The 23,782-nt window shown below is 39.4% G+C and overlaps 1 protein-coding gene across 6 annotated transcripts in view; it reads left to right on the forward strand.

Moving 5' to 3' along the window:
* The window catches only part of nAChRalpha4 (nicotinic acetylcholine receptor alpha4), a 747,771-nt gene that overhangs the window by 584,303 nt on the left and 139,686 nt on the right, over positions 1–23,782 (forward strand). For 4 of the 6 annotated variants that reach the window (XM_083136915.1, XM_083136916.1, XM_083136918.1 and 1 more), the window contains exons 5-6: positions 12,184–12,299; positions 17,337–17,505. In XM_083136915.1, the coding sequence (XP_082993041.1) occupies positions 12,184–12,299; positions 17,337–17,505 (285 nt within the window). Of the gene's footprint in view, positions 1–3,524; positions 3,628–8,546; positions 8,638–12,183; positions 12,300–17,336; positions 17,506–23,782 lie in introns of those variants that run through there. The other 2 variants (XM_083136920.1, XM_083136919.1) reach the window with 2 other exon arrangements.

The following is a 23,782-nucleotide window of genomic DNA, read 5'->3' on the forward strand; positions in this document are numbered from 1 at the left end:
TCCGGACTAATGGAGGGATAAGTTGACCGGTTTAACGGAAGTCCGGATTAACTGAAATAACCTAAAAAGAACAGTAGAAAGTGCATTAAAACTCCGTTTATAGCAACAAAACACGTTTATTAAGGTGTCTTGAAAGGGTATTCCTGTGTCAATGCGGCTTCTTACCGTAAGTCTGCGGGAAAGAGAATTTTATCATTGGTTGACTGCCTTTTCTTTGGGAAGTTCTCCCATGGATGTACGTATTCATAGCCGTTACGGAGCAATATAAAGAATGCGGTTGTTGACTTCCAGCCACATTTAAAAACTTGCAATCTGCTTTATTTTCTCTTTTTTTTTTTTTTGTTTACCTTTTGCCTGTCCGGATTAAGCGAGGTCCGGCTTATCGGGGTCCGGATTAACGAGGTTTTACTGTAAATGCATACTTGGTACAAAACTATCTTCGCCTTAAACTGAGCACATTTTTAACTAGTTTCGTTTACATCAAGTTCTTGGCACAGTGACTGCTTTACGGCTGAACTCTAACACACAAGAAAGAATGTGGAGAAAAGTTTCAGTCCTTTCAACGGCAAATCCACAGCTGTCGCTTACTACGTATCTGCAAAAAATATTCAATCATAATAAATTTGAATACCTAGCACGTTCCCCAGAACAAAAGCTTTGGTAAATATGTGAATGGGGAGCTACGAAGCTCGCTTCTCTCTTGAATGAAAAAGCATCCATCACTGCCAGTTTCCACTCTCCTCACGCCATCATCTCATTAGGAATCTCTCTCAATATCCGCCAAAGAAGAAAGCCCGTCATTTCAAGGAGGGCGCAAAAATAACGGAACTAGATTCCATTGCAAGTTGAGGGAGTTTCCGGGCCCGAACTCTTCGGAGGAAGTTGGTCGCTAACTTTTAATGCATAACGGAGGGCTCCTTGTCTGGAGAAATATCGGATGAGGTTCCGGAAGTAATCTTGCTCGTACGATCAAGACAGGAGAAGACACGGTGACATCAAAGGACTTGCGAAGGCTTTATCAGAAAAGTTAACCAGAACCTTAAGAGTTCGAAGGCCTGCACTGGAAAATCTTGTAGTCTGAACACAACGAGGCTCGTCACTTGAAAGGGTCTGAGGAGTGACCTCATGCAAGGCTCTCAAGCGTCAGCCTCTCGTGCACGAAGTACACTCTGAAGTATTGAAAGCTTACGAGGCTCTGGCGGCTGTAAAATAAAGTTTTGTTGTCCTTGTCCTTGCAAACCTCTACTTTCCCTTGAGTTTACTTATCACCAGGCCCGTGCCCAGGGGAGGTGCTATGGAGGCCATGCGCCCCCCCCCCCCCGCTCGAGCCATGAAATTTAAAAATGTGACCCTATAAAAAGCTACGAAAATAACATTCACGATTTTTCAAATTTGCAAAAATTTCAATTTTGTCCTTGTTTAAATGAATGTGTTTGTTGTGTAGAGAGGCAATCTCCAGAAGCCTACAGTCTGCGATATTGGGTACTTTGTTTTATAACCATTGATGCAAGGCTACCAGCAGTGACGGCGATTGGAGGGACATGAGGGACAGTTTCCCCCCATCCCACTATTTCCACTTTTGCTCTTGCACTATGGCCTATTAATGCTAAAGTCTGAATCACACGGAACTGGATTTCCAGTAGGAATGCCCTAGTTGGCGCTGGACGAGCGCGTACTTGTCGATAGACTTTTGTTCCCATAAGACATTGCGCAGAGCATACAATCTGTAAAGATGGACTAGCAATTTGAAGAATGTTGTAGGAGAATTACTACTATGTGCTTTTATTAAAAATTAAAAAATAAAAATGTGGACTAGAGATTAACTCGAAAAAAAATATGGTAATCAATTCGTATCGAACAAGCATTTTAATTAACTCGGGTTTGCATATTCATACATGAGATTCGCAGGATTCAATCAAATATTTAAAAAAAAAATCAAACATTTAATTTAATACAGTTGTAATGTAATAAGGATTTTTATTTTAATTATTTGTCACGTACATATCATTGCTTTGCATAAATACCTAAATATTAATGAACTGAACACGAATGCACTGCACGTCATCTCTTTCCCTTTTTTTTATCGAGAAACTAACAAAAACAGCCAACACTCGGAAACCACAGACAAAAAACTCCCCTTTGCAAACTCACAGATTATCTTCACATGGCCAAACTTTGCTCTGATTGGCTGTTCCACAGAATCCAGTGGAGGAAAGCCAGTAGCAATTAGAACATGTCCTACTCTTCCAAACAAGTTAAACAGCCATCACATCCGGGCAGGTAGCCAGTTCAGCGCCAACTAACTGGATATCCAGACCCGGTGGAAAATAATCCTGGGTACGAGCCTGCTTATCACATGAAGTTTTTAAGAGATAGATTAGATTTGAAGGCCAATGCGAAGATTGAGGATAACTTTGAGATGGACCTAAAGGAAATCCGTAAGGATGGAAAACATTGCATTGATCTTGCCCAGGATACGGAAAGATGGAATGCTTGTGTTGATGCAGCAATAAACCTTCGGGTTTAATAAGGCTAGAGAGTGAGTTTAGTAAGAATAGATTTGAATGAATCAATGAACGAATGAATTTTTAAAATTATATACATTATTTTATTACAGATCCTTGTTGGGTCTTGTTCCAAGTTATATGACACAGCAGATGAGCCGGATAACCAAACATTTCTATGTCCCTCTTGATTAGCGCCAAAACCTCATTTCTATTTATATAAGCGTAGTTATTTGTTTCTTTAAGTATATTTTAAGTCCACTTTATGCACAGATAGGCTAATCGCGACTGGACCTACCGTCTTGAGTGGGATGCGAACCCTCCACCGGGTGAGTGGCTACTTGTTTTAAAAAGAGTTGGATTCATTGTTGACAAGAATTAATTGAAATTAATGATGCGTAACATAACATATTGTAAAGCAATTTAAGCTCAGAGATTACTGTTATTTTGCTGTCATTATGTAGATATGAAATTAACACATACCCACAGTAAACGTGTTCGTTAACAGGATAGATATTATTTTTCGTCAGTAAAACCGTAATTTTACAACACAGTCATGTTTTTTTTATATTGGAGAAAGTTTGGAAACTGGAAGATGGTGAAGCAGGGTGCAAGGTGGGGAAAGGGTTGCCAAAAAACCACGTCGCCCGGTTGAAAATGTGGCGTGGCACAGGTAAATTGCCAATGTGTTCACACTCCGATAATTTTAAAATCAATCAATTCAGGAAGTAAATGCAGAACCAAATATATTGTTTCTTTCCAGTGAATACGTGACAAGCACAAGACAAACAAATGAATTCTGCAGATAACAATGCAGCGCCCTGAAAGTAGAGACGGGTGTTAGCATCAACACCACACAAGACTAAAAACTTATTGTTATGCCAAGTATGAAAACAAACGATAGCATCAAAGGTATCCACAGTGACTACTCGTTGTATTTTTCTAGCTTTAAGTTCATTAATATACATCACTTTTGTAAAGTTCGTTATCATTGTTCGTCGTGTTTTAAACGAACGCATTTCGGGAAGATGAATTGGACTTGGTGACAGATAAGTAAACTTTTGTCAACATGTAGAAAGTCAACTTTTAATTGCAAAATGTTACTGGACGTGTGAATGAAAAGGTACAAAAACCATATGTTTGATGAATGGAAGTGTCAAATGCATGAAACGAAAACAAGCACAGCATCAACATAGCAGGAAATGGCACCACTATCTCGCTCAGGATAGAAAATTGACTTACCAATTTTTCTGCCCTGACCCTTCAATTTAATTATACTGCTGTTTTTTAATTATAAAAGTAATGAAATGGTGACACTGTTGTATAGGGGAACGATCATGGACGTCCTCAGGATTTTTTCCAGGGAGGGGCAAGGAAGATATTTTTTTCCAGGGGGGGCAAATAAAGCATATTTTCCCCAAAAATAGTATTGTTCCCTAAAAAAACATTGCTTAAATTTGAATTTATGGTGTTCATGCAATAATTAACACTTATTATTGTGGCTAGAATGAAATTATATGTGTGAAATACATAATTTTTGGTTCACTTTCATTTTCCAGGGAGGGACGGCCCCCCCTTGCCCCCCTTCCGGACGCCCATGGCAACGATACTGGCTTGTCGAAAGAGGAAATGCATTGGAAGTGTGCCACAAGACGTCAGATCGAAGCGAGCAGTCTTCTCCGGTTCCACCTCTAAGTGGAAGAGTTTTCCTCGCTCGTGTCTCTTCCAATAAAGCTCATATCTTTCGGATAACGTCGTGGAAGGGAACTGTGATTTCTGTTGCCCTTTCCTTACAGAAGGAACAGGGGAAATGGACTCATTTAAGCCTTTCAATTCCCAACGACACGCTCAGGCTGATTCCGCTGGTGATAAAAGTAGGGGAAGTGAATCCACTGCTAGGGACACCACAATATGGTTGGTTGGAATTTCTGCAGACAAAGAAATCTGTGATTTGACAGTCCATATTTATCTCTGTGAGTGAGATATCATATTTCTGCTTGTTCTAGGTTGACTGGTAACTCAAAACGTTCTTGTGACGAGAAAGATGTAGAAAATTGGCAACAGGGGGCGTTCCGAAGCGAATTCGATTCGTTGATTTATTTATCAGGTTGATGCAACAATAATGGCCGATTTTGAACAGCAACTTTGAAATGCTATAACTTGTTTCAAACTTATTTTTATTAATCTAAATAAGAACCATTGCAATTAACATATTTCTGCCAATGAGAAACAAGTTTGTTTATTCCGGTAGCATAAAATTCCGTGTTTCTATGTAGAGTCGACAAACTCCGGGAAGGCATTTTCGACAGCACCCCTATTGTTGAAGAGTTTCTCTCCAAGGGCGTTGTCGAGATGAGGAAGTGGTAGTCGATTGGGGAGAAGTCCGATGAGTATGGTGGGTGTGGCAGAGTTTCATAGCTCAATTGGTTCAGTTTCAGCAGCGTTGCTTGTGCGAAGTGCGGTGGAGCGTTTTCATGCGGAAGGATTGGGCCTTTTCTGTTGACCGATGTCGGACACAGACATTGAACTTCGCGTGCACTCCATCGATTTCGAGACAATATTTCTCTGCTGTGTTGGTTTCGCCGGGATTCAGAAAGTTGTAGTGGATGACGCCTGCACAGTCACCATTACTTTGTTTTGATGCAGAAGTGTTTAAGAGCTTCGTCTTGGTTCTATCATTGTGATGAATGTTGTCGATTGTCGTACAGCGTGGGTCGTTATTGTTGCGCAAAAGGAGCACATAGTTCACTTATAAAGGGGTTTTGTTTAGTTCCCGTTCAATTCGTGAGGCACCCACTTATCGATTTTTCATCTTTTCAATTTGCTTCAAATGGCGAACAATGGTCGATTGATTACAACGTATTGTTCTGCAATATCTCTTGTTGTTCTTAGCTGGTCAGCTTCGATTATCGTTGTTATCAACATCCGATGGACGCCCACTACTCTCCTCATCTTCCAGACTCACATCGCCGGTACTGCACGCTCAAAAACCCTTCCTTCACCCCATGCTTTAGTGACATTCGATTTGCATCTACGGCACTGCCATCAAGTTTGAACTGATAAAGCAACATTATGCGCATCTCTTGCTTTAACAGCGTCATTGTAAATAGACTAGAATCGAGACAAATCAAGCGTTAGAAAAAATAATTTAAGGCAGATAGATTAAGCATCAAATAAGCTTTACAATGCCATGTATCAAACAATATAATCAATAACATACATTTGAAAAATTATTTGCAAAATACACAGCGAAACAATACAGCTATTATTTTTGTACCAACCATAGTATATTACTTCGCTTTTCTGCCAGTTTGGCTAATCGCGAAGATGATGATGAATGGTGATACGATGACATGGATAACACTACATAAACGGGGCTGATTCTGGTCGTGTCCAGACGCCACAGCCTCGCTCGCTAGTCTTCCAAGTGCAGTCCAGGGTGCACTAAGTGAAAGAGAGTGGGCATTTGAGTGTTCTCAAAAAGTCACCCCGACGCGTGTTCGAATAGAAGCGGCTATGCAGCAGGCAGCAGAGTTCGTCATTTGATATCGTCGAACGTAAATTAAATTAAATGGTTAAAAATAAATTTGTGTGTTAGGCCAAGGTTATCAATAGAATCCAAGAATCAATGACGCGGATTTCAGAAGAGGCGAATTATCCTGGAAACCCGCATGACCCCTGAAAATGAAGTTCCATGACTTCTATACCTATTAAACTCAATTTTTATTCTGAATATACGAGGGTCGTATTTTATTTCGCGAGAATGATGGATCAGCACGAAAATCAGAAATATAGAAATGGAATGAAGCAGTGTATAGTACTGTGGGAGGTATGAACAATGCAGATCAAGTGCACCATCTATAGGATAAGGAAACGAGCAAACATCTTCAATGATAACATCGTGCCACATTTGTTTCCAATTTTGAAAACATAGGAGCATAACAGGATTGATTGATTGATTGATTTGGTGTATTTTACTTCGCCTTTTGTGCCTCTTGGCTAATTTGCGAAGATGGGAATGAGTGATGAAATGATGAAATTGATGAATGGACATTCACAAACAACCAAGCCCGAGCGGGATTCGAATCCGGGACCCTTGGCGTCGCAGCGCAATGTGCTAACCACTAGGCCACAGGGTCCGGCAAGAGCATAACATGAACAAAAGAGGCACATACTACGTAGGACACTATTTCCAACAGTTTGCACCAGCTCTCTGTGACATTCTCTGGCATTTCTCTCCCGAAGACCGGCTATTTTAATACACGAACGCTGTTCGCGCCGTGGCTCAACGGTTGACTCAACAATGTATCACTTCCCTCTGTACAGTAACCGTTCATCACACTACCATCTACTGACGTGTCCACATACTACTGAAAATACTATCCTATTTTGGTGCCACCGTTTAGGTTTGAGAAAAAATGTAGTTGCCATGACTTATGACCCAGCCCTCGTATAAAATTGGGTTCAGAATTCGGCCGTTTGTTGCTGTGTGGCCTCTAATCAGTATATGCTCTCCCCCTCCCCTCCGCTAGCACGATATGAAGAAGCATCCCCCACCTACTACATTGTCTCAATGATGATAAAAGCATCCCCCACCTATCCCCAAACTATAGCAAGCATACCCCATTACGAATTTCCACTTCAATCAGTGCATCTGATGTATTTCAACAAAGCCTAGGAAATGTGGCAAATTACGTTTTGATCGTGTTATTTGAAAAGCAATTATGAATCAACTTCACATTTCGAGTAACTTTAACTTGATCACTCTTTAGAGTAAGTGTGTATCTTTTATTCTAGTTACGTAATGTGTACAGTCACCGAAAATAAAAACGGGAGATCCAGATGGTTATGTGTAAATATAACGAAATCCAGAAGTCCCAGGATAGTAAAATTTCAATAGTTATGAACCGTTAATAATAACGTATATATTAATGATTTCATTTGTAAAATTGTTATTAATTTGTATTATCATCATTAGACAGTTTACAATTAATCCATAACTTATTTTATTTTAAACAATTACATTGCTTATAAATGTGCACCTATTAACATCAACCTACTATTCTTCATAGTGTTTACTATACGAGTGCATTAACATTTCTATTTTCAACTTTTGATTAAAAATCTATCAAAATATGTCTCAATTTGTACTTTTAGAAACTACATACAATTAATTATTGTCAACTTTCCATAGTGACTTCTGAAACATCATTAGATTATGATAAAAAATATGATGAAGGGATTATTATGTAACTAATGCAAAATGCTTACTAAACCAATGGGAGGGCTTTGAACCTTTTATACCTTCCCTTTATGAATGGCCATGGATATGTATACACAAAATTGGATACACGTTTTTATTGATGGTATAGTTTCCATGATCCTTAATAATTCATTCATGTAAGCTGAGAAGGTGTTCTCTTTCCTCCCGCCTCCTAACACACATATGCTCCTGGGCTCTGCGTTTCCTTCAAGAGGACCAACTTGTTGAAGACACTAACAACTTCCCTCTGTTGTAAAGTTTAGGGGTAAACCATACGCCTGGCGAGAAACCTTCAAGGGCGAAGCCGTTCAGCAAGTCTCTTCTTCTTCCTCCCCTCTTCGTTTAGTAGTCTGTGTATTAATGCACGGAGTTTGCACAAGTTAAATATTGGCGCCGACCTCCAGTTCGGTTAGGGCAATATAGGTCCTCTCGTTGAAGGAGACAGCTTCGTGCTTGGTAAATTTCATTTCCTGTAAGCTCGGATTCCATTAAGGCGCGTTTGCAAAATTAAACCCTTCATTTCTCTGCCCACAGAGCCTTATCCAGCCCTGTCTTCGGTTCGCTTTAGCCTCCGTGCCAGTACTGGTGGCGCTGGTGTCGTGTCGTTGAGCAGAAAGGCTTTGATTTGTGACACCTTTGAATTCTCTATCGAAATCGACCTGCAACTTTTCCTCGGTTCTTACTTGTGGAACACAAAAGTTACGCTTATTTTGAAATGTTTGCTTGGCTGACAAATTCAGGCGAATTTGTGGTGCTTCATGTCTGAGTTGCCGACGTGTAAATAATTGAATTGCCACTAGCTGATGGGGACTCAAATTAGATTTCAGATGTAATTGCGATTCGGCTTGTTTTGGTTTGCCTTAGTTCAAGGTAATGTAAACAGCGTTAACGAAAGGACATTTGCTTCCATGATTGTGACCTTATAACTTCGTTCCCTCACGTTACAGGTGCGCTGAATTCAAAATAATGCAGGGTTGCTTAACAGAAGGGAATTTATATGTGTATGGTGTGTGTGTGTGTTCCTAAACGAGGAGAGACTTCTGTATTGTCACGCTAAAAGGAACAGAAGTTGCTTTAGTGTATTTCCGAAACCACACTTTCGCGAAGACAATTGACCCCGACATGCAAAGCACGAGTATACAGGATGTCCCAAACAACATCGACAACCTTTTACATCTTGTAAAGACGGGTAACCTTTCTTCGTAACGTTTTGCTCGTTAAGGCATCATTTCGACTCCTCGAATTTGGCCGTGATTCACTAATTCACCACTACCACACTGAAAAAATATTGGTGTTAAAGCGACTCAGAGAGTGGTTCCAGGCGGTCTACATCACATTTTGGTCAACATTTAACCTCACTGGTGTTGAAATAACACAGACAAATGGTTACAATCAACACCTTTTTGACACCACTGAGGTTAAATGTTGACCAAAATGTGGTGTAGACCTCCAGAGACCAGACTCTGTGTCGTTTAAACACAAGTATTTTTTTCAGTGCAGCATCATTTAGTTTTTCTTTTTGTCAGATAGCTTACTAAAAACGATAATATTCTACGGAAACACTATCATGCCAGCCAGCATAAACACATGCAGGTTTGTGCTTTTGCATTAAAGTACTTAAGACGCTTTGTATAGAAGTCTCCATCCTTCAGAGGGCAGCATTTGTCTTGATTGGACACACAGTGTGTCCATAGGCTACTAAAGATTTGTTTTTACATTTCCGACAGAAATAATATACTTCACTGGCAACCATGAATCTGTGATACGTGGTTGCATACATACAAGGCAGAAAATTTCGCTTTTCGAATTCTCGAAGCGTCAAATCAAGGCCTTAACGAGAAAAATGTTACTATGAAATATTGCTTGTCTTGATGTCTGCATGCTGTGAAACTTTGTCGCTACTGTACAACTATACTCTGGCTATGCAGACACACACACACACACACACACAGACACACACCCCTACGTAAATACACACTCGCACTAATATCATAAAGTGTAAAGGGCATTAATACGTATTAAGCATTTTTCTTCAAAACGTTTGGCTCAAATTAAAAGGTTCACTTTGATGGTAAGAGTGCGAGGAAATTATGTTCTATCCCGTACGTAGCTAGGCATACACACAACACGGATTCACAGTTTCCACTGATTTTTTTCTTCAGGAATTCACTGAAAGCAATAGAGTTAACATGACAGTTGAGATGTTATCAGTGTGAACTCGCTGGGTTTATATTTCTTTCTTCAAATACATTTATCAATCCACAAATTATACCATAACAAATTAGCTGCTTGAAACTTTTCATCCTGCGTGATGTGAGGGCACTTTAGGCTTGGGGAGAAATTAGTTGCTCTAAGCCTCTTCATACCTTAATCAGCAGCCGAAAACCACAATGATACGAACGAAAATTTCAACTGTGCAAACCATAAAAACTAAATATTATCTATTGCACATAACGTTTGTCTTCCACGTTCAAGTGAGGCTAGCCCTCCGAAATTTGAGTTGTATTTTCTCGAGAACCGTTACCATATAAACAAAATGAACAGGCACATAGCGAGGGGTTGTCTAGGTAGGCTGAAGCCTAGAGCGCCAACTCACAGAGAGCACCATTCAAAGTGTTTTATTTTTCCCATTGAGGACATACTACACACTATTATTTATTCAATTTATTATTTTTAACCATTTTTCTTTTACTTGTAGGCTTACATCCTGCAAACACACTGCCAAAATGTTCTGCTTCCAAAATACTAGCAATAGTACTTTTTAAAGAGGTTCTTCAGACACTAAGACATAACTGAAATATTCTTAAATACACTAAACTTTTAAAAATCAGAAATGAAATCTTTAAATACAGGAATGCGCAAAAGTCAGTTTACCCATACACAAATTCAAGTTTATACACAAAATTCAAGTATACATACAAAATACAAGTAGATACACAAAATTCCAGTTTCAAAGGTTTTGTTCAAAGTGGCCTCCATTGTTTGCAATGCATTGTGTGCAACGATCAACAACAGAATTGCAAATACGATGCAGTAAACTTGTATCATTGTTGGTGACATGAAACGCATTGATAATTGAGTATTTCAGTGCATCCCAATCTGCCGGTGATGAGTCTACTTTACGTAGAGTAAGGCTAATCGGGACTGCACCTACAGTTTAAAGTGGAATCCAAACCAGTAAGTGCCTCTTTTCATGAGAATGCCATATCCTTAACAATTCCCCACAAAACAAACAACAAACAACCACACTTCAACAAGCCAGAGACTTAACTGTCGACGAAAGAATTACGAGCGCACTGTTGCCAGTGTCACACGATAATATTACCAACAGTATACATAAAAAATATTACTTAGCCCAAGAAGCACATACACTATAGTAATACTATTATCAATGCGCTTTTTGGGCAAACTGACTTTTGCGCCACCCGATATAACCTATATATTTTTTATAAGTTTTTCTTTGTTTTCTCATTTCAAATTTGTATCACAAAATATCACACACCATGGCATAAGAAGAAAATATCGAAGGACGCACTTCAAATATAGGGGGGTGGGGGGTGGAAGCGCCAAACCACAATCCTCCCCAGGGCATAAATATCTAGCTACAGAACTGGAAATAATTGGTTTACAAACGTCAAATATTCCAATGACATTATATCTGTATTTGTAACGGCACAAAACAGTAGCGGGGGCTGCGTGAAGTGGGTCCCCTTTAGTATTGGGCAATATATAGTCCAGACGATATATCGCGATGTTGAAAAAATATCATCCAGGCGATATCAACTAGACGATATATAGTCACGATATTTTGGGGATATACGAGACGATATATCGCCGATATCACGATACGGAAAAAATATCGTATCGCATCGTTCGATGACGATATTGTCTTGACGTTACATCGCGATATCAATCCGATACTCCCCTCTGAAAGCAAACTTGTGATTGTTGGCGACCTTAATTGTACAAACGAAAGTAAAAGCAGTAGAATTCAGTACAAACGAAGAAAAATCTAACGAGGCAGCTGAATTGTTTTTATAATTCGAACACCAAAACTTCCGATCGGATTGTGAAGTAATGCTAAATTTAACAATCAAAATATTTTTTATCCTGTAGGTTCAATATAAAGGAAACAATTTTTGTTTTTAGTTGCTTGATTAATATTTTTTCCAGTGACCTGAAACTTGGACATTTGGAAAATGCTCACATATTAGGAACAGTAATTAAATAGCGTAATGAGTAATTATACGATTCCTTTACAGAATCCGTTCAACTTGTCATTTAGAAGAGGTAAGTATATGAACTGCACTCTAATTACTATTCTGGTAAATGTTTGAATAGGGAGGCATTAACTAGAAGTGTTCAAATATCCTAGAAAATAAGGCCAGTTTCCTAATCAATTGCTCTTACTTGTAGGTGGATCTGCGACACATGGACGAAAAGGCAGACTCCAATATCGTCGACGTAGGGGTGGACCTGTCGGAATTTTATATGTCAGTTGAATGGGACATTCTCGAAGTACCAGCCGTAAGGTAATTATACTACAAGCGACATGGATCATATTGTTATATTTTTAAGGCTTTGAAGCAGGTTGAGTGCGTGGCCCCTTCTATAAACAAAAGTTTTAGAAGGTCTGAAAAAATCAGAGGATTTGGTTCCTTAGTTTGAAGTAAAGGTATTCTATATGATCAGAATTCAAACATTATTGCAATTAATTGATATATTTCGTATTATGTAAGAACAATAAGCAGAACATGCTGAAGATTAAGACCAAGAATTAATGGAAGTTAACAACAGTTTCCAATTTCGTGGAAACACACACTTTATGCACATATAGGCTAATCGTGATTGGACCTACAGTTAAAACCCGGGACCCTTTGATTACAAGGCAACGACGTTACCATTGCGCCATCGGGGAGGCCCTGGATAAAGAAGGAGATAGACAGAAATAAAGACAGTGATAGAAAAGTACAGACACAGATGCTAAAAAGAAATTAAAATAGATAAACGGAAGCAAAAAGGAAATAAAGGTTGTGGCAGAATGGGAGATGGAAATGGAGTGAAGGTACAGGCCATTCGGTTTAGCTTAAGTTCTGGCCTTCAGCTGCGCAGAAGCTTGCCGTCATCGCGACGATGCGAGAGTTCCACTGAGAGCAGAGTTGCTAACTGCCTTAACAATTACCTATATCCAAAATCTGACTTCAGAGCTTAGTGGTAGATGTATTCGGTACTTACTGCATTTATATATTTTTTAAAAAAAATATGCAACAGTTTGAGAAGGTGATAGTTCAAGGAAAAGAATGACAATTGGTTCTTTTTGCCGGTGAAACCCCCATTGATTAAGCCCCTCGGCGAAAGAGGCATCCTTCCTCTTCTCCTCTTCCTCTTGGGGGGGGGGGGGAGATCGTGTTACCACAAGTAAGGTGATTGTTGACCTGTGTTGCTTAGGGTGTTTTATTCAACGGAAGGTGAGGTGAAAACTGGAAAGAATATATGGAGAAAGCAAAGTGATTCATAATCAGGGTAGATAAATTATCTTAACGTGCATAAGTTTATGAAGAAAGAAGCTGACAGTGGTCTTGCGTTGAACATGAAACAAGTGGAAAGGCGTATTTCCGCATCTACTGATATGTCAGTAAGTACTGTGGAACGACAATGATCTCTACAAAGTAACTGGGAAGGGATTAGTAACGCTAACAAACCATGCAGAAGAAACTAATTTAAAGTGATGTGGACGAATTTCACAAGTGTGTTATTCGTAGAGCAATTGACGAACTTCACGATAGTGAAGGACAGCGTGCTACTTTGGATTCGTAAGTATTTTTTTTTTTTAATGAGACAACAGCTTATAGCTTTGCCAGTTTCATGTCTAGTAGAAATGTAACGTACGCGTATTGCAACACTGCTCGTATGAGTCACGTGACTACTTCTGCAGACGACAACCATTTCTGTCTTTGCGCATGCCAGAGCTCAGGCTAAACCGAATGCGCTGTAAGGAGAAGTAATTAGAGAGAGAAAGGGAAAGATGGTGAAATAGAGGAAGATAAGCAGAAAAAGAGAAACAGGTAAAGGAAGAAAGAAAGAAATGGAGCAAGAGATAGAGAAATATAGGAGGATAGTTGGAAAGAATGACAGAGGGAGAGAGAATCTTTGCAGCTATGGCCACAGAAGCGGGGGAGGGCGGAAAGCAGTCCGTTCGCCCTTGAACCCACCCGAACAAAAGGAAACCCCAAGTAACAAGTAAGATTCATGTCGACTACCAATCGAAGCCAACACACCAAACATCACCCAACAGATTCCTCCTGAATGGAACTTGTCCACTGTTTTCAATTCCGGGCCCTGATTTTTCGCCAAAGAAATATCGCCATCCCATGTAGTTGCCCCATTTGAAACTAATGAATTATTGATTACCAGTCTGCGAAATAAATGACTGGAGTTTAGTCTTTCTGTTTGTTTCCTCGCGTTGCCTCGTCTCCCAGACGCATCATGTTTAATGGAAACGATATTAGGCTCCTTGTGGCGTGAAATTTATCTCTCCCCAACGAGGGAGAAAAATGCATTCACCGCCGAAAACATAATATTGCGATACATCAGAAGAAAGAGTCTCCACAGAATGGGATGTTTATATCGCCGTTCTTCATAGCCCAAGCAGACATTTGAACGGTGAAACACTAAAACAGGTTATGATCCTATGGTCCTTTTTGCTGACTTCATCATCTATCTTAAGGCCGAATCACACGGAACTAGATCCCATTAGGAATGCTCTAGTTGGCGCTGGACTAGCTACCTGTATGAAAATCATTCCAGACTTTCTGCTCTGCTAGACTGGTTTTGGCGACTATCCCGTGTTCTAATTGCAACTGGCTTTTCTGCTAGATTCTGTGGTAACAATTAATCAGAGTTTGGTAAGAGATAGAGTTTCTTGCCTGTGGTTTCCGATTGTCTTTTATTTCACTGCTATGAGGTGCATTCTTGTTCATTAATATTTAGGAATCTATCCAAACCGATGAGATTTGTACACCAGAGATGTCATTAGCCGATAATGACAATCTTATTACCAGCGTGTTAAATGTTTGACATAGTTGAACAAAATATACTTTTTATGAAATAATTCTGCAAATCTTATGCTCGAGTTTTAAAAAAGCTTGTTGAGTACACCTTGATTATCATAAATTCTTTTGAGCGAATTTATAGCCCATGCCATTCCTCTAATTTCAATTTTTAATAATAATAGCAATAGCTAATCTTCGATGTTCTTCCTTAAGTCGCTCGTCCATCTTTTCAGCTTGTCTGCTCTGCACAATGCCTTGTGGGAACAAAAGTATACCGTAAGGAATATCGCGTGAGTAGAAAACTAGCAGATGAGTCAGTAGCACACAACTAGTCCAAGTCCAACTGGAAAATCCAGCAGAAAATCTAGTCTAATGTGTTATTCAGGTATCACCTTGCATTGACACCTGACGCATTTAAAAGACTCTCATCCAAACACATGCGTTACAGGGTTTTACTAAAGTCCTTCCCACATTTAAATTCGATATAACTTTATAGCGAACAGAGATATTTTAGTGAAATAAAGTTTGTACAATTCAGTAGTCTAAAGTTACACGTGATTCCAAGATGACGTCAGGGGAAGTCAGTGTGTTTTGTGCTATGCAGAGGTGAAATCGTTCGTTTTGGTGCTCGAATTCCAAACCTACGAGAGGGATAGTCCAAAACTAAATGTGTGGTGCGCTGTTTCGACGGATCACCTAATCGGGCATTTCTTCTCAGAGGAAGATATCGTAACGAGCGCTACCAACCTCAACATGCTGCAGACATTCTTCCTTCCCCAGTTGATTGCACTTGGTATCAAGGATGACGTGCCCTTCCAGCAAGACAGGACACCTCCCCATTTCGCTCTTGCAGTCAGAAACTTCCTGGATCAAGAATTCAAAGGCAGGTGGAGTGGCCGCAGAGTACCTACATCATGGCCCGCAAGGTCGCCAGAACTGGCTCCGTGTGACTTTTGACTGTGGGGATATGTAAAGATGGAAGTGTAAGCTGAAAAGTCAAGAGATCTGGATGACCTCACAGCAAAGATATCTTCATTCATCGCGGAGCATTTCGGATGAGCAGTGCCGGAAAGCCATTCTGGGTTTCAGGACGAAATTTGCAGGAATGCATCGATGTGAATGGTGCTCTGTTCGAGGTGGGGTGATGAGAACTGATGTGCAATGTTACCAGGTAAAATTTTAAAGACTGCTGTGAAGTACAAACTTTATTTCACTGAAATATCTCTCTTCGTTGAAAAGATATAGCGAATTTAAATGTGGGAAGGGCTTTAAGAAAACCATATATTTTTCCTGGGAGAGCCGAAAAAGTTATATTGTTGACCAGTAAGTGCATGGTGTCCAGAATGAGACCGGCACATGTTGAATATCTATAATTGTCCGGTATTCGGTTGCTTGGGAATGATTTCGTTTTCGTGGTTGGCATCCCTGCTCTGAAGGTCAAATGGAACGCTCGCTCGAATTCCTGTGTCAGTTGTTCCGCCATGGGATGTGAGCGGACATAGTCACAGTGCTGAGGAATGGCTAGTGGCGTGTGTGGGTGCACGAATGACGACGCACGCGAAAGAAGATGTACCGTAACGTAATGTAAAGTTCGAAAGTAAGTTAAAATTTTTAAAAAAAAATAGGTACATTTGTAATAGTAAATAAATATGTAATATATAGCTAGGAGTAATACGTACGTACTATATAATATAATCATGAGGAAAGGCGACTTTTTGGACACTGTGTAGAATGAAACAAAACAATGCAATTTGAATCAAACTCACCATGTTTTATTGAAAAAGAAATAATGTACTATAACCATTCATAAGATTTTTAAGTCAGTATAGTTTGACACATGTTCCTTTTGTGTACAGAGTAAAATTAGATCGTAACAAATTTCCTTTCGTGTGTTTTCCATCACCTCCAACATCACGAAGTTCTTGGGGATTCTGTATGTGTATTTGAGAGGGATATGTGTATAATTTATGAATTTATGGGCATGTGAGATCTTACGGCGGGCGGCCTAAATACTGGCAACTGAAGTGGGAAGCGGGGAAGCAACCAATCCAGTGCGATGAGAAACACAGAAGACTGTAGAACGAGGTGTACGTAGTACCTCCTCCAGCGACGTAGTAACTCTCGGGGCCACCGCTGTTGTCTGGTTTGTCTGCGGCGTATTCCCCGCTCCCAACTTTCCTTGCCAGCATGTAGGCCGCCTGCCGTGAGACTAGACAAGAGTTATATAATCTAGTTTCACATAACAAAACCATTGCATCCTCTTTACTTTGCACAAACGGAAGAACTGGAATAAATCTGAATTTGAATATTTATACAATTTATCATTAGGCATTTGGTTGTCAACTATTTCAGTGCCAAACCTATTGTAAGAGCTCAGCTTTTCAAATGAATATTTCATCTTATTTGATTCGATTTGGAAAAGCTATCCATGCCAATACGAACATTTTTTTTTTGCTTAGTACTTTCGTATATCACGTAAGATGATTTCTAATTCCTGTTGCATTTCTTTTTTTGCAGGAACGAAAAGTTTTACACGTGTTGCGACGAGCCTTATTTGGATATCACCTTCAACATCACAATGCGGCGAAAGACGCTATTTTACACGGTTAATATCATTATCCCTTGTATGGGTATCTCATTCCTCACTGTGCTGACCTTCTACTTGCCTTCGGACAGTGGCGAGAAGGTAAGAAATACAAATCCCTTCACGTCTGTAGAACTGCTGAACCTCTGTAGTAGTATTATAATCAGTAAGTACGTTTTTGTGTTATAATCTGTGTTTCCGCATTCTGCATTTTTTTAATGTTATTAAAGTGTTCTCAATTATACGTTACATAAATTATTCGATTGCGCTACGACGCCAGGGGTCCCGGGTTCAAATCCTGGCCTGGCCATGAATGTTTGTGAATGTCCATTCATCATAACATCACTCATCCCCATCTTCGCAAATTAGCCAAAAATGGCACAAGAAGCTAAGTAAAATAAAGCAAATCAATCAATAAATTATACGAAATCTGTTCCATTTTATATTCCAATAGATTGTAATATTCCATGGAATATTTTATAAGGAAAAGTCTTTCTCTCTCTAACACACACATAATTCTATCATATTCTGTTCTTTTCCGTCGCTCTTCCACCTATTGAGATAATCGCGACAATGAGGATAAATGATGAGTTGATGAAATGGCGATAGGACAAACACAATGATACATCCATAACTAAAAATGGTTCGAACCTTGGAGTTCTGACTTCGTAGTGATTTACGCATGTGCTCACTGAATTTCGGCATAGATTTCTTGTAAAAATGAACGGAAGTTTTTTTAAAATATTGATATTTATTTTTGAAGAGTTGGAAAACCTTTATCATATTTTTAAAGATTACCTTTAAATTTCATATTGAATAATATTAATAAACGTTTTGATATACGGAAAATCGTATACAAATTTTTGACAAAAACACATTTTAAAATACATGGATTGCATCTTGTAATTGTGTCATCTTCTTGTGGTTTGTTTGTTTTTCAATTTTCATTATTTTTGACATTATCAAGATATATCTTGATTCAAAACAACATTTAACCATTACATAAAAAGGGAAATCTCGGAAACAAAGAAAGAAAAATAAAAATATTACAAAGAAAATACTAGGTACAGGAATACAAGTTTATCCTATACTCACGAGCATACAACAAAATTCGAACACGCACACGTTCAGATATTCATGACAGTAATTTGGAATATTAAGTTGAAACCTCGGTTCTATTGAAGTGATTGTCCTATAGAGAAGGACGAGGTTGTTTATCTTTCGCCGATCAATTAATTTAAGCCAATTTAGTTTTGTATAGAAAACGGATATAGAATCTCTATACAGTAAACCTCGTTAATCCGGACTAATGGGCGGGGGATAGGTTGACCGGTTTAACGAAAGTCCGGATTAACTGAAATAACCTAAAAGAACAGTAAAAAGTTCGCTAAAACTCCGTTTATAGTAACAAAATACGTTTGTTATGGTGTATTTAAAGGGCATAGGTTTGTACGGCCACGTATTATAGTGACCAGAGTTTTACGACAACATGCCGACGGTATTCCTGTGTCAATGCGACTTCTTACCGAAAGTCTGCGTGAAACAGAATTGAAGACTAAAATTGGTAAACGCTGTAAGTGCCACAATAATTCAAACACCGTTTTTCACGTTAAACTGTCAAATGTGCCATGCTTTATAATGTGGTAAAAGTGAAAAGTGGCTGGTAGCCCTGTAAGTAGTTCAAAAGGCGTGTAAAGAGGTCACTAGTGTGAACGTTCTTACGGGCTGATGTGCGGAACGATGCGATTTCCCAACACTTTCGCTTCTGGCACTTACAACGTTTACCACTTTTAGTCCTCAATTTCATCAGTGGTTGACTGCCTTTTCTTTCGGAAGTTCTCCCATGGACGTTGGATGTACGCATTCTTAGCAGTTACGGAGCAATATAACGAATGCGATTGTTCACTTCCAGCCACATTTTAAACCTTGCATTCTGCTTTTTTTTCTGACCGGATTAAGCGAAGTCCGGCTTATCGGGGTACGGATTAACGAGATTTTACTGTATTTTCAAATCGAAAATGAAGCGGACGCAGGCGTTTTGTACTCGTTGAAGACATTGAGCTAGATCATCGAATAGGTCGCAATACACAGAATCGCAGTACTCGAAGTGTGGAAAAACAAGTTCTTGGACCAGTTTGATTTTAATGCTAATGAGTAGAAAATGTTTAAGCCGAACAACAGCGTATAACGTAGCATAGCCTGATCCTGAAACATGCTGAATAAATTTTACGCCCAGATTTTTTGCTGTTTTACTTAATTTAATATATTTCCCTAACACCCTTATCGGCGGGAGAGACAAAGTTTCAAACGCGGAAAGCATTAGATAATATTGATTAGTTTCAGTGGAAGTTACTGAGTTAATTTGAAAGGAAACAATAACGCGCCAAGCTTTTGGGGTTCAGCGTTCCAGATTTTGAGAAAGGCTGTTGTTACGTAGTACGTAAAAAATGTGAAAATTGCAGTTCCTGTAAATTTTACAGGCTATTGCACCCTCTGTCAAAAAAAAATTAAGACGCTCAACTTTTTATGCCAATCCCTTGGCGAATTCTTTTAGCCCAACATGTTTTTGAAATTCGAGAAAAAATCCATTCACCGTAGCATATACGTTCGACAATATACATGCATAGGAGAAACGTAAAGTCGACATCAGACAAGATGTTTTCTCCTGAGATCTAATGAAAGTCTGGAGCACACATCCAAGTTTTACGTCTTGAAATCTCCGTGGACAGCTTCACCTCTCAGGAGTGCACTCCGAGACTTGGAATCTGATCTCGTTTGGTCTCTTCCGTCTATTCCCAACGAAGCTCTCTGTAATTCGAATTCTCGCACTGTCCAGCCTGTCTGTTGCGTCAAAAACAAAAGGAAAAACTCACAGCTTCCGCTTTTTCATTGTTTTTTCTGGAATACGTTCACAAAGAATGTTTTGAATTGGGTCATTTGTTTGTCAACAAGTTCAAAATCAAGAATAAAATACAAACGAAGAGTGAAGAAAAGGCTATAAATGCAGTGGACTAGAAAAGAAAAGAACTTGATTGTTGTACAGGATCACGTTTGGCAATACAATTTGATTCCAGTCTATGCTCCGTATGTGTATGCCACACTCAGTTGATAAATCAACAAATTGCTGCCCGGTTTACGGTATGTAATCGTGATATCTTCCACGCTTATTATACAGGGTTATACATGATTATAATGTCAGCGTTTATTAACATACAGTTTATTTTCAGAATTCAAAATAATCTATAGACATGAATAACTTTTCCTTGTCAACGAGATTAGGAACGTTTTGCCAAGTACCACTCACAAGACTATACACTCCGGTCCGGATCATCTTCACTGAGAGCATGGACTCTTCTTGAAATGTAGTTCTTCAAATGCCAGTGCTTCAAAATGCAATAACTAACCAACTAATTCTCTAGCCTTCTTAAACACGAAGGTTTATGGCTGCAGCAACAGAAACCATCCATCTGTCCCTATCGTGTGCAAGATCCATCGAATGTTTCCCATCCTTACTGATGTCGTTCAAGTCTATCTCAACGTTATCCCTCCATCTTGGCCTTCCTACTGGTGTCATACCATCAGGGCTTCACCGGAGCCAAAGACTCGGGTTCGATTCCCGGGATGGGTGATCTAAGGTCGAAAATTTCCTGGCCTTGTCACCGCATAAAGCGTCTCTGGGCTTCAAAATGCAATGGACGCTTGATCTTAATATTTTGTATTGGTTGGTTGCAAACTAAACTGGTAATAGAGCAAGTACATAGGTGAAGTCAGACGTGCTACTCTCTGATTGGTGAAGAGAAAGGGAATTTAAATGTTCACAAGCAACCTAGAGCTCTTGACGACGCTTCTTGGAAACACGTCGTACACGTCACCACAGCAGTATCGGCTTCTGCTTATTTGCACATTCGCACGTACACACCCAAATAAATATGTAATGCAAATCAATATTATTATACTTATTTATTGAACTCTATCTCCTTCGAAACATCAAGTGTTCCCACGACGCTTCATCAAGAGAGGTGGTGGAGAAGCGTGCGATCAGTGATATCAACCCGCGTAGATCGAGGAGAGTTCGCACAATGCAAGTTTCATTCCCTCTGACGCTGTTGCAGCAGTCGCGTAGAGGACGCTGATTTGGTCTTCTGGCTTGGGCGACGTACCTGGGGATTTTGCATCATTTAGGAAACCCATGAACACAGCGCTCGGCGTGTTAACAAATGTAGTGTTGCAAACTCATTTTATTTGAGATCGTGTGACGGAGTCGAGGCGAACAATACATCATTGCAAATTGAGGATTTTTGTTTTAGAAAGGGAAATTTCGATCGTATATTCTCCCTCTCATTCTGTCCCGAGCATTGCAAGAACAAGAAAGGTGGGGAACGGGAGGAGGGCGACTGAAAGCGAAACGGGTGTTTTAAACATGCCTGATATAGCCTTTGCTTAGTTCATCTTCATCAAAATAAACGGTCCCTGTGGCTCAGTAGCTGAATTATCAGCCCGCGCGAAGCGAGCGTACATCAATCAGTCAGCTGTTTTGCATTGTGTGCCAGTTACCGCATTGCAAAATTTAGCGCTCTCAAAATGTTGTTTCTGTTTCAGTGCAAAGTGTTTGATTTCATGATGAATAGGGAAACTGTACATAGCGAAAGCAGAGACTTAATATTTAACGTTGTTGAATTTCTGGGGGGAAGTTAGCTACAAATCCTGTAGCAACTGCAGTAATATATGGATACCGTGGAAGGGAAGGAAAAATTATAAAATACGAAGCAGGGCAGTGTAGACTGAGTGAGTACTGTAAATTTCTTTAAGATTTATTATTCTCTTGATTTCGCTTGATTTGCTTGGTTCGATCAGTCTGTCATTAGAAATAAACAACAGCTAGATAGATTACAACTGATATCCTCCATGTGGTAGTTGGATCGGCTTCTAAGGTGTACGCCAATGGTATTATTATCCTTGTGCATTCATATCTATTCATATCATTCATTTCTATGTTTTGAGTGATTTTGTCAGGTTATCGAATGCTGAATTATATATTGCACAATAACATTGCTCTTCTCGTGATTGGCTGGATACGAGTATTTGACAGGGTGGTATAACACTTATGGACGCGAGATTGAAGTGCACACCCATAGAGCCAGACCACCAGCCGCCACTGCACCCCAGAAGGTATTTCAATATGAAAAGCAAGGGGCAAAATTATTTGTTATTCACACAGAGATTACATAATACATTTACTGCACTGTACGCACTCACACTATTTCCCTAGATTTATAGAGTCGGTTTTGCGATAACCGTTCCAGTTATAAATGTAATTATGTTCAATGCATCTTTGTATGTTATCAAGGTAAATTGTTGGAATTGCATTTCCTAACATATGTTTAAACTTAAGAAGTTTAACAACTATTTCAAGGAATAAAAATGAAGGTCAATGAATTATCGATTTAATTGAAAAGCATTGCTGGTAGTTAATGTTAAATTCTTAATTTATTTTCAACGCCTTCGAGGCTCATAAGACACTAGCTTTGGCTCACTTCACATCAACCACCATCATCAGCAGCATTCTAACATGAATAACATTTTTTGCAGAAGATAAATGCCTTTATCAGTATAAGTAAACATAAACCAAAGTAATTGGAAACATGGTGTACTCTTAACGTTTCACGAAATTTAGGGTATACTCTGTGAACAATTTGGGACTGCGGTACTGCGTGTAATCAGCAGGTTGAGTTAGTTCACTACCAATTGTCATATGAATATAAAGCGATGAAAAGTTTGTGAAAATTTTGGGACTGCAGCACTGTTTGTAATCAGCAGGTTGGGTTAGTTCACTACCAATTGTCGTGTGAGTATAAAACGAATGGAAAGTTGGTGAAAATTTTGGGACTGCACCACTGCTTGTAATCTGCAGGATGAGTTACTTTACTACCAATTGTCCTGTGAGTATAAAGCGATGAAAAGTTTGTGAAAATTTTGGGACTGCACCACTGCTTGTAATCTGCAGGATGAGTTACTTTACTACCAATTGTCCTGTGAGTATAAAGCGATGAAAAGTTTGTGAAAATTTTGGGACTGCACCACTGTTTGTAATCTGCAGGATGAGTTACTTTACTACCAATTGTAGTGTGAGTATAAAGTGGCTCCAGCACCCACCCATTGTGTTATAAAGTGAGAACCTGGAGAAAACTCTGGGGAGTAAAGGCGGCCAGGGCGTGGTGCTGATCAGACGTGATCAAGGAACTGTGGGGCCCTAACTCAACATGCCCTATACGCCTTCATGGCGTGGTGCAAAACACAGGGAAGCACTTTGCTTTCTTTTTACTTTGTATAAATCGAATGGAAAGTTGGTGAATATTTTGGGACTGCGGCACTGCTTGTA

This window comes from Lepisma saccharinum, chromosome 15 (genome assembly GCF_977018435.1).
Source record: "Lepisma saccharinum chromosome 15, izLepSacc3.1, whole genome shotgun sequence".
In the NCBI taxonomy this organism is placed as follows: domain Eukaryota; kingdom Metazoa; phylum Arthropoda; class Insecta; order Zygentoma; family Lepismatidae; genus Lepisma; species Lepisma saccharinum.